General features: G+C 46.6%; 1 protein-coding gene across 1 annotated transcript in view; it reads right to left on the bottom strand.

Annotated features, from left to right (window-relative positions):
* The window catches only part of TBC1D8B (TBC1 domain family member 8B), a 73719-nt gene extending 56574 nt beyond the window's left edge, over positions 1 to 17145 (bottom strand). Inside the window, exon 1 of the mRNA XM_066581773.1 lies at positions 16891 to 17145. Coding sequence (XP_066437870.1) covers positions 16891 to 17017 — 127 coding nt within the window. The 5' untranslated portion in view covers positions 17018 to 17145. The remainder of the gene's footprint in view (positions 1 to 16890) is intronic.
* Between the last annotated feature and the right edge of the window lie 248 nt (positions 17146 to 17393).

Raw genomic sequence — 17393 nt, 5'->3', positions numbered from 1 at the left:
AGATGTTCAGTAGAGTCCAGTTCGGGACTCTAGGCAGCCAGTCCAACCGTGGAAAAATCAATATCCTCAAACCAACCTAAAACAGCGTTGGATTTGTGACAAGGCACGTTGCTTTGTTGGAAGTAATGCTGACTATTCCCAGAGTATTGTCACATGGTCGGCAGCAGATTATTGTCTCAAATGTCAGGGTACAACCCTGTGTTCATGGTTCTCACCAATACAACCAACAAACCGAGACCATGCCATTTAAAAGATCTCCAGACCATAATGGAAACTCCGCCAAACTTAACTGTTGGCACAACACACAGGCAAAGGCATTTCCCAGGCCTCCTCTACACCCAAGGAAGTCCATCTGATGTAAAGATGGAGTGGTACGATTCGTCACTCCATACAATGTTCTTCCATTGCTCAACTGTCCAGTGACAACGCTCCTTGCACCACTGTAGACTGACCAATGCATCTTCAAGAGAACTTGCCAGACATTTGTAGGATGAATGGAGGGAAATACCAGCTGAATTGTATCAGATGTTACTAGTAAGTTTGTTACGGAGAGTATCTGATGTCATTAGGGCCAAAGGAGCCCCACTAAGGATAAACATATGGAAATATTGCTTTTTATTCTGCTCATGTGTCCAATTACTTGGTAGGATAGTTGTAGGTAACAACAAGACAAGATAATGTATATTGACTATTTATGCCAAGTCAAATAATAGTCGCACAAAAATACAATGATTGCCAGGAACCCTTAAGGCCGCCTGCAGACGAGCGGGTCGGATCCGGCAGCGAGAATTCTCGCCGCGCAATCCGACCCGAGCGCCTGCAGGGACGAGCGCATACTCACCCGCGCCTGGCGGCCCCGGCTCTTTCATGTGCCGGCTGCCGCGCAGCCGGCGCATGCGCAGACCGGAGCCGGCGGCCGGGTGAGTGCGTGCCCCGCAGAAAATTAGGACATGCCGCGGTTTGTTTGCCGCGCGAGATTTCGCGCGGCCAAACCGCGGCCGTCTGCATAGGAGTGCGTATTTTAATGCACTCCTATGCAGACTTTCAGCGGCGGAAATCCCGCGGGAAATCCCGCGGCGGGATTTCCGCTCGTGTGCAGGCGGCCTTAAATAGTACTCCTATCTTGTAAAGTGATGGCGTATCACTAAGGGTGGCTTCGCGAAGGCGTATGCACTAAAACGCTCGCATAAGCCTCTGATTGGCTGCAGCAGTCAGGTGACATTATAAGCCTCATTCAATGGTGATAATTTGCTAAAATTGTTAAAAATGGACACGTGAATTTTTTCTTCTCCCCCCCTCAAAAAAAGGTAAAATAAGCCCAAAAACACTTGCAAAAAATGCAGTTAAAAGTGCTAAAAAACAGCATATAAAAGATCCCTGAGCAGATTTCCCAGCTAAACCCTATAGCACATACATCCGTGAAGTCGCCGCGCCCGCACGAAACACTGGAAGCTCACATTACTGCAATGTGCTGAATTATTCACGAAGCTGATATTGTCTCCTGTTCTCCGTGCCCAGAAGGGTTCACAGCAACGAGAGCGCTGAAAAATGAGTATATAAAGCTAAATTCTGAAAGTAATGTCATCATCGTGACCGAGGAAACATCTGATAGCGGTAGTATTTCATTTGTGACAGCGGCAGCACAATATACCAAGAGGCACGTCACACAGATAGGGGTGATTCATGACAATGCTGGGAGAAAGCAGAGCTGTAATAACCCACATATCACCCAGCGCGATATTCAGGGTATGTTCACATGTAGCGGGATTACTGATAAGTTTCCACAACACAATGAGCAGCACTTCTGCATCCAACAGCCCATCAATTGCTGCAGATCTTGACTCGAACTCGGCTGTGGATTTGCAGCTGCGTCCCGCTGCGCAGCGCACCTCTCAGCCCCAATGGGAGACCGTGTCATATTGGGAAGGGCTTGGTGATAATAACAAATCTTTCATATATTGGTTTGTGACAGTTATACACACCCCGGTCTGGGGTAAGGACATTTAATGCGGTTATAGAGAAGTAGTGATACTGCAAGGCAGCCGATGGCCGCATGACCTTCAGAGGGGCGACTATCTGGTTCTTTTTTTCTTTTTTTTAAATTTTACAACATAAAATAGGGCATTTACAAATCAGTGGGGGCAGAGGAAGGCGGCACCCTTCACCGAGTGGGGGCAGAGGAAGGCGGCACCCTTCACCGAGCGGGGGCAGAGGAAGGCGGCACCTTTCACCGAGCGGGGGCAGAGGAAGGCGGCACCCTTCCCCGAGCGGGGGCAGAGGAAGGCGGCACCCTTCCCCGAGCGGGGGCAGAGGAAGGTGGCACCCTTCCCCGAGCGGGGGCAGAGGAAGGCGGCACCCTTCACCGAGCGGGGGCAGAGGAAGGCGGCACCCTTCACCGAGCGGGGGCAGAGGAAGGCGGCACCCTTCACCGAGTGGGGGCAGAGGAAGGCGGCAGAGGAAGGCGGCACCCTTCACCGAGCGGGGGCAGAGGAAGGCGGCACCCTTCACCGAGCGGGGGCAGAGGAAGGCGGCACCCTTCACCGAGCGGGGGCAGAGGAAGGCGGCAGAGGAAGGCGGCACCCTTCACCGAGCGGGGGCAGAGGAAGGCGGCACCCTTCACCGAGCGGGGGCAGAGGAAGGCGGCACCCTTCACCGAGCGGGGGCAGAGGAAGGCGGCACCCTTCACCGAGCGGGGGCAGAGGAAGGCCGCACTTTTCAATGAGTGGGGGCTTCCGCATACATCCGCAGTAAAGACCCAGACAGGTAAACGTTGTCCTCGGCCGCAGGCAGGGATGGACGTGAAGCCAAAGACTAACCGGATCTGTTTTTGTTTTAAAGCAGAAATGTAAATGCATGAAATCTCTAAGTAAATCCGCACCCTCTTTCCTGGTCCCATATTTGCGGTGACGGTTCAGCAGAATACAGGCTGCTAGTAATTCTAATAGAGAAGCTGTATGTATGGAATTCACCAGTATAATCTTAACAACAGTGAATTCCAGGTTACAATCCTATCATTTGCTCGGTGCATAAGAAGTATTTACTGTAGATGACTCACGTCTCTGAAAAAAGTGCCAGTGAGCGAGCTGGCATGGCCGTGCTGGCGTCTGCCAAGTCACATGACTTCCCCACTGCTTCAGCAGCTCTGCAGACACAACACTGCCAGCCTGTGTCGCCAGTATGCGCCACCCTCAGAACACGACAATACAAACAAAAGCCTCCGTTCTGCCAAATCAGAAAGTGATCTAGTTATAAAGGACTTACAAACTAAAGAGCTGCCAAGACCACGCAGCGCACGGGGGCATGCCCAGCGCAAATCACAGCAGACTGATCACTTGGCTCACCGCTTCCGTTCCTTCGCTATCTGCAATGAAGGACCGCCGTCACCGGATATACTACAGCTGTAATATAGATGGGCGGCAGAAAAAGACCCCCGGGTCCACCCAGGCCGGTCTCACACTGGCGTATTTGTATTGTGGATTCTGCAAGCGTTTGATCCGCAGTTTTACGTGATTCAATCAAACGCATTGAATGACACAGTTTCGCTGAAATTAGTGTGCCGGATTTGCGTAATCCGCTTGTGGAAGACAGAATGCAGCAGGTCCTATTTTATGGCGGACATCCGCGACATACAGCCCATTGTTCTCTATGGTCACGGATATACCCGCAGGTCATATACAACTACACTGCGCATGGGCTGCGGGTATCCGCGTCATCGCTAAGCGACGGCGTGGGAAATACGTAAAAAGAAAAATGGTGTACTGCACATGACCGCCTGTGTGAGTACGTGGCCGTACGCAGAGTCATGGAGGGGCTCATAGCTGGATTCCGCTGCAGAAGTCCACAAGCGGATTCCGCTTACGGCCATGTGAGCCCAGCCTTAGATTACCTCCTTTTTCTCTCTTAGGATAAATCTATACTAAGGCCGCCTGCACACGGGTGGAAATCCCGCGGCGGGATTTTCTGCGGGATTTCCGCCACTGAAAGTCTGCATAGGAGTGCATTACAATACGCACTCCTATGCAGACGGCCGCGATTTGGCCGCGCGAAATGTCGCGCGGCAAACAAACCGCGGCATGTCCTATTTCTGTGCGGGGCTCTGCGAGCCCCGCACAGGAACGTCACTCACCCGGCCGCCGGCTCCGGTCTGCGCATGCGCCGGCTGCCCGGCAGATGAAAGAGCCGGGGCCGCCAAGCGCGGGTGAGTACGCGCTCATCCCTGCAGGCGCTGGGGTCGGGTCCCGCGGCAAGAATTCTCGCCGCCGGATCTGACCCGCCCGTCTGCAGGCGGCCTAAGGCTGCTCTCACACAGGCATTTGAAAATGCCGCGTTTTACTGCAATTGCGAGTGTCGTTTTTAAGCGCGTTCTACACCGTTTTAAAACGCTGCAAATTCTGAATGTTTGTTTATACTGCGGAATCACGCTGCGAAATTCAACCCGTGAAATATAAGTATTGAATTCCGCGGCTGTTCCACAAGAGAAACCGTGGCCAAATACGCACCATAAGGCTTTGGTACTGTCGTGCTAGCCAATTGGTACCCCCGATAGCATTGTAGAGGGTGCCAATGATGCACTGGAATGGGTGCTCCCCCTCCCACTGACTCTGTAGACATGCAGTCAGCTTTGACCATGGCATTTAATAAGTTAACTGCCGCAGAGCATACAGCTGACTCAGCTCCCGAGCGCCCTCCATATACCCTTCACTACTGCCCAAAGTAAATTTACCGTCGGTGGTCATGAAGGGGTTATCCAGGAACTAGGAGGAGGGAGGGTATGTTACCTGGTGCCCTCCTTAAAGGGGTAGTCCAGGTTTTTTTTTCATTTTTTTCTATTTATAAGTGACAGGTCATCAAACAAGTAATTGGCAGGAACCCGCCGCTTGGATTCCTGCCGCTCAGCTGATTCCTAGGGCTGCTGTCATTATAGATAACTCAGGAAGCAGAAAGGGTTGTACAGTAGCAATTTAAAAGTTTGAAACACTTTGCTGCAAACTGAAAATGGTGCAGATTTTTCATGCGTTGCGTACACAGAGAAATTCTGCAACAAATCCACAGTATCATAAATGCGGTGCAAAAAAATGTAAGGCAGTTTTCCAACGCAATTTTTGCCAGAAAATTGGAAAATTTTTAATAGTAAAATCGGCCAACATATTCCAGTTATGGTCCCACCACAGATCTATACAGCAGGATCCCAATCTCTCTCTTTCTACTTGTTATACCTCTAGCTATACAGCGGGATCACAATCTTTCTACTGATTATGCCTCTAGCTATACAGCAGGATCACAATCGCTCTCTTTCTACTGGTTATACCTCTAGCTATACAGCAGGATCCCAATCTTTCTACTTGTTATACCTCTAGCTATACAGCAGGATCCCAATCTTTCTACTGGTTATATATACCTCTATCTATACAGCAGGATCACAACCTCTCTCTTTCTACTGGTTATACCTCTAGCTATACAGCAGGATCACAACCTCTTTCTTTCTACTGGTTATACCTCTAGCTATACAGCAGGATCACAACCTCTTTCTTTCTACTGGTTATACCTCTAGCTATACAGCAGGATCACAACCTCTTTCTTTCTACTGGTTATACCTCTAGCTATACAGCAGGATCACAACCTCTTTCTTTCTACTGGTTATACCTCTAGCTATACAGCAGGATCACAACCGCCCTCTTACTACTGGTTATACCTCTAGCTATACAGCAGGATCACAACCGCCCTCTTACTACTGGTTATACCTCTAGCTATACAGCAGGATCACAACCGCCCTCTTTCTACTGGTTATACCTCTAGCTATACAGCAGGATCCCAATCTTTCTACTTGTTATACCTCTAGCTATACAGCAGGATCCCAATCTCTTTCTTTCTACTGGTTATACCTTTACTGGTTATACAGCATGATCACAATCTCTGTCTCTCTACTGGTTATACCTGTAGGTATGCAACCAAACATTCTACTTGCCTTCTTTCCCGCCTGACTGCACTGTGGACTGATTTTGAAGATATCAGAAATCAGAACCCGTAAATTTTCTTCTGAAGTCCTGGATACCACAGATAAGCCAATACAATACTCAACAGAATATTCCTTATTTTACAATTGGAAAAACTGAACCGCAGTTTCCATTGTTATAATAGTCAGATAATAAAGCTAATTCATTTTCATGCTATGGACACGACCAAGATTATCGACTGCAAATGACTGCGTCACCGGCAAACGGGCAAATCTTACCTACCAAACCTTCTGCTACTGTCACCTACAAACATGTTAACCCCTTCCCGCTACATGACGCACCGGTACGTCATGGGAGGCGGGTACTTCGTGCAAAATGACGTACCGGTACGTCATCGGGATAGCGCAAGATCATGACTGACCTCGCGCTATCCCGCAGCGGGAGCCGGCTGTCAGTCACAGCCGGCATCCCGCTGTTTACCCCCTCCCTGCCGCGATCTAAGCAGATTGCGGCAGGGAAAGAGTTCAGAGGGAGCGCGCTCCCTCTGTGTCTCCGGCCGGCTCTCGCGATGTTATCGCGAGATCCGGGCCTGTCGCCATGGCAACAGGACGCCAGACACTGGCGTCCTGTGTTGGCAATGCCTACGTTCGCTGTATAAGCGATAAGGCATGGCAGAGCAGTAGCTCTGCCATGCCTTATCACAGCGATCATAAGTGCTGTACTGTAAGTCCCTCAGAGGGACTCAAATAGTGTAAAAAAAAGAAAAGAAACATGTAAAAAAAAAAGTAAAAAAAACCTTTTTTGTGCTTTTTTTAATATTAGCATAAAAAAAGGTAAAAAAAAAATTAAAACCCCACATATTTGGTATTGACGCGTCCGTAACGACGTGTACAAAAAGTTGAACACGCTTTTTATTTTGTACGGCAAAAAGCGGTAAAAGAACGCATTATTTAGCATTTTGCCTCTCAAAAAACGCAATAAAAGTGATCAAAAAAGCCGTACAGTCCCCAAAATGGTACCAATAAAAACTACAGCTCGTCTCGCAAAAAATAAGCCCTCATAGAGCTCCGTACATAGAAAAATAAAAAAGTTAGAGGACTTTGAATGCAGCTATAGAGAAAAAAAAAAGATTTCCAAAAAAAAGGGGTTTTATTGCAAAAAAGTGTAAAAACCTTAAAAATATATAAGAAGAATTTTGGTATTGTTGTAACCGTACCGACCCGCAGAAAAAATTAAGTGTGTCATTTATGCTGCATGATTAACGCTGTAAAAAAAAAAAATTTATAAAATCTATGGCACATTTGAGCCGTTTTCTCTCCCTGTTATAAAAAAAATAATAAAAGTTTTACGATATAGTTTATGTACCCAAAAATGACGCCGATAAAAAGTACAGTTCGCCACGCAAAAAACAAGCCCTTATACGGCCGCGTCGATAGAAAAATAAAAAAGTTATGGCTTTTGAAAAATGGAGATGGAAAAATACCAAAAATCGCTTGGTCCTCAACTCCAAAATAGGCCATGTCATTAAGGGGTTAACAACAACTGCAGCATTCGCAGATGACCTAATAATGATAACAAACCCAAAGAGAGCTTTCCCTGCAATCCTAGATATCTTCGATACCTTTCGTAAAATATCTTACTTTAAAATTAACTATAATAAATCTGAAGCATTAAAGGGGTTGTCTCGCGGCAGCAAGTGGGTCTATACACTTCTGTATGGCCATATTAATGCACTTTGTAATATACATCGTGCATTAATTATGAGCCATACAGAAGTTATTCACTTACCTGTTCCGTTGCTGGCGTCCCCGTCTCCATGGTGCCGTCTAATTTCAGCGTCTAATCGCCCGATTAGACGCGCTTGCACAGTCCGGTCTTCTCCGTGTTGAATGGGGCCGCTCGTGCCGGAGAGCTGGTCCTCGTAGCTCCGCCCCGTCACGTGTGCCGATTCCAGCCAATCAGGAGGCTGGAATCGGCAATGGACCGCACAGAGCCCATGGTGCACCATGGGAGAAGACCCGCGGTGCATCGTGGGTGAAGATCCCGGCGGCCATCTTAGTAAGGTAAGGAAGAAGTCGCCGCAGCGCGGGGATTCGGGTAAGTACTAAACAGTTTTTTTTTTAACACATGCATTGGGTTTGTCTCGCGCCGAACGGGGGGGCCTATTGAATTAAAAAAAACCCCGTTTTGGCGCGGGACAACCCCTTTAAATATGTGCTCCCCCCCAAGTATATATACAGTGAAACATCTCTCACCCTTCGCCTGGCCCATGTCTGGGATCAAATATCTAGGCATCACATTATGTGCAGATCCATCTCGCCTATACAATCTTAATTTCACACCACTACTTAAGAAGGTTCAAATAAAACACCTGAACATTCCCCTCATCTCCTGGATGGGTAGGAAAAATACAGTAGCAACATACATTATGCCAACTATCCTCTACACACAACAGACTGTCCCGATCTCTATCCCCAATACATTCTTCAACAAACTAGGTCAACTCTTCCGTGCAAATATCTGGAATAACCGCAAAGTGTGGCTTGCCTAAACATGCCTCACTCAAAAGAAACAAGGAGGCTTCTGCCTTCCTGATGCTCAAAATTACTATAGGGCGATACATATTGCTAGATGGCTCTCAGTGGTAGACCGGAACACAAACCTACAATCCTTCCGCATGGAAAGAGACCTTCTAAATACAGAAGAGCACTAGACCTCCTTTGGTCCAATAAGAGAATACAAACACAACATAAGCTTATAAGCCCGACTACACGCCACAATCAAAGTGATGAGTTACGGCAAAATGGTACTGAAACAGGCAAACTCTCCCCCCACATACCTGCCTCACTAATAACCCTCATCATTAGCAAAAAAATCATCCCCATCCTCCAACATCTGGAGCAGAATGTCCATGACAATATATGAAATCCTAAAATTACTAAAATTAGAACAAATTGGACCTCTCACCCCAAACTACAAACCCAATTTCTTGGAAGCATTAAATCTTTATAAACTACTCACAAAATTTCAGGATTTCATAATGCGCTATGGACCCGCTATGGTTTGAAATTTATCTCTCCCCAAGCCTTGTAAAAAACTAATCTCTAAATTTCAAAAGGGAGTACTCCTAGACTCAGCCCCACATAATCTCTAAACTTCACAAGGGAGTACTCCTAGACTCAGCCCCACATAATCTCTAAACTTCACAAGGGAGTACTCCTAGACTCGGCCCCACATAATCTCTAAGATTCACAAGGGAGTACTCCTAGACTCGGCCCCACATAATCTCTAAGCTTCACAAGGGAGTGCTCCTAGACTCGACCCCACATAATCTCTAAGCTTCACAAGGGAGTACTCCTAGACTCGGCCCCACATAATCTCTAAACTTCACAAGGGAGTACTCCTAGACTCAGCCCCACATAATCTCTAAACTTCACAAGGGAGTACTCCTAGACTCGGCCCCACATAATCTCTAAGCTTCACAAGGGAGTACTCCTAGACTCGGCCCCACATAATCTCTAAACTTCACAAGGGAGTACTCCTAGACTCGTCCCCACATAATCTCTAAGCTTCACAAGGGAGTACTCCTAGACTCGTCCCCACACAATCTCTAAGATTTATAAGGGAGTACTCCTAGACTCGGCCCCACATAATCTCTAAACTTCACAAGGGAGTACTCCTAGACTCGTCCCCACATAATCTCTAAGCTTCACAAGGGAGTACTCCTAGACTCGGCCACACATAATCTTTAAACTTCACAAGGGAGTACTCCTAGACTCGTCCCCACATAATCTCTAAGCTTCACAAGGGAGTACTCCTAGACTCGTCCCCACATAATCTCTAAGCTTCACAAGGGAGTACTCCTAGACTCGGCCCCACATAATCTCTAAACTTCACAAGGGAGTACTCCTAGACTCGGCCCCACATAATCTCTAAGCTTCACAGAGGAGTACTCCTAGATTCGACCGCACACAAGCCGCAGTACTTAAGGGAATGGGAAAAAGAAGTAAACATCACCTTGTTGTAAGAAAATACAGACTAAATCCTAAGCAACGACAATAATTTCTAAAGATGCGTCCGCATTCAAGAAAATTATTTTAAAACTTATCACGAGATAGTACAAACCTCCCCATCAACTATTCAAACTGAATGTAACACCCTCTGAGAGCTGTCGGAGATGCGGCCACCAAGGGGGCACCCTGCTCCACATTTGGTGGAATCGCCCAGGCATAGTTCCATATTGGAAACAAATATTTTCCCAAATCAACAAAGTCTGTTCAACCTCATTAAAATTGGCACCGGAGGAGTAATACTGTGGCAACCATCCAAAAACTTCACACCAAGAAAATACTCTCTGCCAACAATCCTAATATCCGCAGCCAATCTACTCATCCCTCTGATATGGCGGAACAAGGAACCCCCTTCCCCAACTGAATGGGAAAACAAAATACACCAAATATACCGCTTTGAGGAACTCATAAGCTGGGGGAACGGCACCAGAAATACATTTCTAACCATTTGGTCACCATGGATTAATTAATAAAAATAACCAGAAGGTCACAATAATATCAATCTGGTACCCCACGTCCGAATAACTCAAACACATCCCCCTCATCCATAGAGGGTGTCACATACAGTTACAGAGGAAAAACCTCATGAATAACCAAATAGCAAGTCTTCAGGCCAGAATCTATTAAGAATCAACGTTGATGACTCCACACACACACACATGCAAAATAGAAGGCGCACATAGGTACAGTATGGGCCAATAAACCATGTCAGTTGTATGATCCCCCATACACAATACTGGCTTAAGGCCCATTTACAAGGAGCGATGATCACTCAAAGATCGATCAAATGACAGTTTGAGTGACAGCTTTGAGCAATCATTTTGCATAAACTATTAAGTAGCTACTCAGCTACTTAATAGCAACTTAGTGTGCAAATGAAGGCTTAGCTGAAAGCAGTTAATAGCCCGAGGGCTCTTATCTGCTTTCAGATCCTTTGATCTCCAAGGGTAAACAATTCTCAATCAGCACTCCCCGTGAAGAACTCCTGATAAGACCGCATGACGATTTTTAGGTTGGCCTGAATTTAACCATCAGCTAGTAGTGCCCGAAAAATGCACGATGGGCGCGCGTTTAGACGCTACCATTATCGCTCATCGCTCTGTGTAAATGGGTCTTTAAAGGGACTATATCACCAATTTTTTTCATTAACCTTTCAGATGCAAATGTAACCAAATGGGATTATTACCTTTCAGTTTTTTTAGTGGCCTAAATGTTACCACTTAGGTAACCAAAAAGAGGGGGGGGCTGTAAATTAATTAAAGCCAGCTGGGGATAAATTTTCAATTTTTCTAATTTGTTTTTATTTTTAAAGTATAGAATGTTTTATTCTGCTGTCTGTACATGATTATGGAGGGGGGGGGGGGGATCTGCATGAGCTGAATTTAACAGCATTTAGAGCTTTGCTTTCCAGCAGCTTCATGGGCCACTCACACAGTCCACAAGAGCTGGCCCACTGACTTGTATGGGAGACTGTCCTAGGCATGTTCTGTGACCTGCAGCGGTCATTTTGCAGGGAGGAGAGTAGATAGTTATTGTCTCATGCCGGACTGGAGGAGAGAGGAGAAGGGATGATATTTACCGATGAGAAATCATTTTTTATAAAAAGATTTATTTATTAACATGACTTATTCCCTCCATAGTACCCGGTCTTGTATATAATATGCAGACTACTAGCGATATACATTAATGAAGCCCATGTGATGCTGTAAGAGCCCCTTGATTCTTCCTGTCCTTGGTAATGTTGGAATGATCTTGAATTCTGGCTAACTAACAGTGGCATGTGTAATCACATGATGTAACTCATCGGTAATGTCAGATCCCCTTTACTATGTGATCGCCGGTGATCTTGGGGCGATGTCACCACGCTTGAGCTATTTTTCCCCATTGAAAAGCATGTAGCGTTCCAACCAGAACGTCTGACGTGGACTAGGTAGTAACCTTCTCATACACCCCCACCGAAGATGACGTCACGGCCACCGTCGTCCGAGGCGGCACGGAGAAACTGCTAATCAGTGAATATGTAACTTTTCTATATATATGTGTGTATGTTTTACATGTCATGCTACATCGATATATGCTTGAGAAAGGCGCATTATCGCACCAAAAAGCGTTGCTTTTTTCCTTCCCTAGGGCTTATATGGACATCAACATATTGGCCGGGTTTTCAAAAAAAGAAAAATCGCAAAAAATTCTTAAAAAGTATGTTTTACACAAAAATGTGCTTTACATAAAAGATCGTTTTTTGATGACACAGTCCCTTTAAGTATAGCGCACTCAAAGACAAAAATCAGCTGAAAATTGCAGTTTATATAGGGCTATAGTGTCCAATCAGGAGACCGCTGGAGTTGTCACTCTGTGCTGTAGAGCATCTGATTGGACAGAGAGCATCAAAGGAAGTAGTCCCGCCTGCACAGCCCTAGAAGTAGGCATGTAACATAGTATGTTAGGCCGAATGAAGACAATGTCCATCTAGTTCAGCCTGCTGCAAGAACCGGATCAACAACCCGCCGGTCACCTAAAATGTATACCCTGTAATATCCTTCACTCTAGAAGACATTGAGTCCCCTCTTAAATTCCTCTATGGATTTTGCCATCACCACGTCCTCAGACAGATAGTTCCACAGTCTCACTGCTCTTACAGGAAAGAACCCTTTTCTGTGTTGGTGATAAAACCTGCATCGGGAAAATTTAAGATTGATATGGTGGCTGACAGCTTCAACTAAGGCATGATGCCTCCTGACCCCTAACTAAATCCATCAGCAGTTTGGAATGGGCAAAACAGCTGACAGAGTCCCTTTAAGCTGGACTGGAGAGATGCTTTAGGGCGCACCTATGTCTATATCACAATGCATGGAAGGCTGGGTCTACAGAAGCACTTTTGCATTCCATTGGCTCCATCCTAGAGAGACCAAAAGTGCCAGAGAAGGCTCATGTCCGATCGAAGGGAGCCAGACGATCTCCATTCTCTATAATGGGGTCCGTCTGGTATGCCCTTCTGGCAAAATAACAGAGCATGCTGCACTATTCTGTCTGCAGTGGAGACTCTGAAGAGAACCTCCAGCACAGAGGAGAACACAGCAAATAACGGCCCCCATCCCGCTGCCGAGATCCAAACTGAAAACGGACAAGTGGGATTGTGCTGAAGATATACAAAGGCATGGAGCAGTAAAGTGAGTCACGCACTTCTATGGGTGTTCTATATGGCTCCATTTAAGTGAATTTTTTTAGGTTTTGGGACAAAATTCTGTCCTGGGACTGGAGCTGTTATACTACCTGCCCTCGATCTTCTCCTTCATCCCTCAGTTGCACCAGTTCCAGTCCTGTTTTCAGCAGCCAAGATGGGCCACTGCCATTCTCTAACTAACCTCTCCACTGCTCGGTGCTTGGCCAGCGCCGATCATGTGAGCAGTGCTGGCCAATCACATAACAGATAGAGTGCAATGGTACTCTAAACTATGCACTATGGGTTATTAGGTAGCCTAAAGGTGGTGGTTGCCTGAAAATGGGACAAGAACTGGTACAACGGAGGGGTGGAGGAGAAGAACGAGTGTAGGGAGTATACCACCTCCGGGCCCGGGACAGAATCTTGTCCCAAAACCAGTGGGGTACTTTAAGTGCACGTATACAGGTGCCATGCAGCAGGCAGGCATTATCACATATTAGAGCCTCGTGTGGTGCACAGTGCAAGCTCTCGCCTAAGACCTGAAGGCTGCAAGTTCAATCCCCGCATGATTCAGGTAGGCTCGAGGTCGGTAAAATGAGAACTCAGCTTGGTGCGGGGTAATAAATAGTAATTACCTGAAAGTGCTGCGGAATAAGTTGGCGCTATACAAATAACAAGATTTTATATATAGAACTGCTGTGAAAAACATCTTCATATCTGGATCTTTTAATTAAACATTTCTAAGAAATTTTCCAAATGGCTCTAATGGAAAAACACAATCCATTTTTTATAGGCTGTTTTCAGCTCTACTTTTTTTCTTCCATTAAAGCCGGTGAGGGGAATGAGCAGAAGTTCGGGAGGTTTGGGGAGGTGGAGCAATGAAGAAATAACAGGAGGGTGTGTGATTGTATTATAAATCCCAATCAGGTTTATGGAAAGGGGAAAAAACTGCATAAAAACAAAAACTGCCATATAAAGAGAAACCCGTAAGAACGCATCATTCCTAGCGCCATTTACTGTGACCGGAGCTGCAGCCCATTAACTATTTACACATCCTTCTAGCTACTAATCCCAGCCATTACTCACTGCTGTCCTACGTTTCCAAACACACAGGTTAATATCTGCAGCTAGGGTTCCCACAGGCGGTACAGGAAGTTTATTAAAGGGCCGGTCCGGGAATTAAAAAAGTCTAAACAGCAGGAGTTATGCTAAAATATTATAACTAATACGGACCTGTTGGAGGCGTTTCCTGGGACTTAGGTCACGGATTATCAAATCGGTGAGGGTCCAATTCCCAGAACCCCATTGATCAGCTGTTTAAAGGAGCTGCACAGCGCCATACAGTTCATAGAGGCAGTGATTGGTACTGCAGCTCACTTGACTAGAAATGAGCTGCAGAAAGACCACACGACCGTGATGTGGCAGTGCAGTACTCGCATGAGCCTCCTCAACAGCTGATCCGTGGAGGTGCCAGGAGTTGGACCCCCATAGAGCCGATATCAATAACCTACACCAAGAAAAGGTGATTTAAATCCCAGAAAAAATAAATAAAATCGCTTTAAAACCCTCATAACGGCCATCTGGTGGTCCCTGACAGTTTTTGTTCACTTTTTTGCAGTGATAACATGCCGAACACCCATGTGACCGCTGCAGCCAATCAATAGCTTCAGCAGTTATGTCTGCATGCACGGCACAAGACTGCTGAGGACAATGATCTACTACAGTGATTGGCTGCTGCAGATCACATGAGGGACCAGAAAGTAGTGATCGGTGGGGGACCTGGGAATCATGGCGGAAGCGGTAAGACGAACAGAACTTACTTTATTCCATTCTGAGCCTTTTTTCACAGGCTTCAGCAGCCACGAAGGAATCACCACTGAGGCCTCAAGTGGCTGAGCAGTCATGTGCGCAATAAATGGCAAGCGACCGCCGCCACTTCTTCCGAGTTTCGTACAATGGGCATCAGGGATGTAACGCTGCACGGGGAGCAGCTAGTACTGGGTTTCCCCGAAAATAAGACAGTGTCATATTAATTTTTGTTCAAAAAGGTTTAACTTTTTTACATGTATAGCTGCCTGGACACTATTTAAATTGACTTTTTTAATTAACTGTTAGCAGGGCTTAATTTTGGAGTAGGGCTTATATTTCAAGCATCCTCAAAAAGCCTGAAAAATCATTTTGCATCCTCAAAAATTCTGGAAAATCATGCTGTCTTATTTTCAGGGTATGTCTTATTTTCAGGGAAACCGGGTATTAGACAAATATTTAATTTTATTTCATTTTAAGCCCATTGAATTTTTTTTAATTTCCCGAAAAACCCCTATAAGCCCGGATTTACACGACTGGATTTAAATTGCGGAGTCTGCGATCATCACCTGCGCAGACGATCCGCAGTATTCCGCAAACATAAAAAAAAATAGAACATTTACATATCCCCTCAGATGAGCGGATAGCGAATGCGATTTCCACAAGTGGAAATAAAATCGCAGCACGTTCTATTTTGTGCCGTGTCCATACGGACGGCTTACATTGAAGTCAATGGAAGCCGCCCGACCCGCAGCCCATCCGCAATCAACATTGCGGATAGGTCACGGGTACCAGCATCATCGACTAGCGGCGGTGCGGGAAAAAAAAAAAGAGAGAGGCAAAGGCACGCGGGGGTCGTCGGCTGTGGTCAGAGCTGCCGCATGCGGAATCCGACCCGTCCGTGTGAGACCGGCCTAAGTGTACTGATTCTGACTTACCACCTATACTATATTCCAGAGCTGCGTTCACAATTCTGCTGGTTGCTATTGGAAACAGTCGACAAGCTTGTTGTCAAATCCTGAACAGCTTATCTGATCTCTTACAATTCGATATAACATTTAGCTTCGCCAACATGACATTACTGTAAAGCGCCTTATATAATTAGCGCGCATATTAGCGGAGAAGGCGCCGTGCGGACACTGAACTAGCAGGTGACGCAGCTGTCACCAGACCGCCCCCATCTAGATGTCACAACTCCTTCCGATTGGGGAGGGCCAGTTTGTTTTTGCATACATACCCCGGCCGAGCTCTCTTCTGCAACCAGGGGGTGATATGACGGTAACGTCTACTCATCATACAAATTAGGAAGTCAAACCCCCCACAAGGGCGTACAGATACATCTCTTGTAACGGCATTTCATAGACTTGAGCTGCAGTGACAGATGTCCTCGAAAGCTGCAGAACTATGAATGCAGCTCTGGGCTATGAGAGTGCAAGATACGTAATGCAATTTGATGTAGCTTAATTCTATAAAACTGCCAAGTGGACCGGGCCGTGAGCTGCGGAGATCTGAGATCACTATAATCTACCGCGCATCAGCAAAATGTTCTGATTGATACTATTTTTGCATGTTTCACGTTCCGGCAACGCGAGCCGCCCGTCGCTACAAGTGACATCACTTTGCTTTCGTGCAGTGGTTTGCAACCTGTGGTGCTCCAGCGGTTGCAGAACTACAATTCCCAGCATGCTCTGACAGTTGCAGGCTGTTGTACGAACTACAACTCCTAACAATGTGGCATGCTGGGAATTGTAGTTTTGCAACAACTGGAAGAGCAGAGGCGGCTGAGCAGTGTAAATAGTAGGGTAGTTGTGTCCTTCTATAAGGGGAGCCATGTCAGAGCCTATAGGCGGTAACTGTAGTGTAATACCCCTGGTACATGCAGCTGCTAGTGATGTACCTGTCAGCCCCCCTCCTTCCTCTCCATAGCCCCTTCTTCTCTGCAGCACGAAGTACGGGTTAGAGATCTCCGTCACCCACAGCTTCAGGGCGTTCTTCAGGAGAACTTCCTCCGGTCTGAGCCACATCTTGTCGGTACCGGGCTCATATCTTCCTCACCATCCTGGTCTCCGCAGACACGTAAGCAGCAAACCTGCCAAGACACTGGAGCCGCCAGCGGGCGATGGGAGTTGTAGTTCTCAGGGTGACTGCGAGGAATGGCAGCAGGGCGTGACCAAGACTACACGTCCCATAATGCACCGCGCCTAACAGTAGCTGAGGGGACGGGGGGTCTTGGAGGAGCAAAGGGCTTGAAATGTATTGAATAAAGATGGTTATTTCTGTGACTGTGCAGTGTGGGAATAACAGGGGGGGCTTAGTGCTTCCTGCAGGTCCCCTCACATCAAGTAGTAAACAAGGGAAATGAAAACTTTGGGGCACAATGGTGGGCCGGGTGTCAAAACC

The sequence above is a fragment of the Eleutherodactylus coqui genome, chromosome 10 (genome assembly GCF_035609145.1).
Source record: "Eleutherodactylus coqui strain aEleCoq1 chromosome 10, aEleCoq1.hap1, whole genome shotgun sequence".
NCBI lineage: Eukaryota > Metazoa > Chordata > Amphibia > Anura > Eleutherodactylidae > Eleutherodactylus > Eleutherodactylus coqui.
This window is presented reverse-complemented; position numbering and strand designations above follow the sequence as displayed.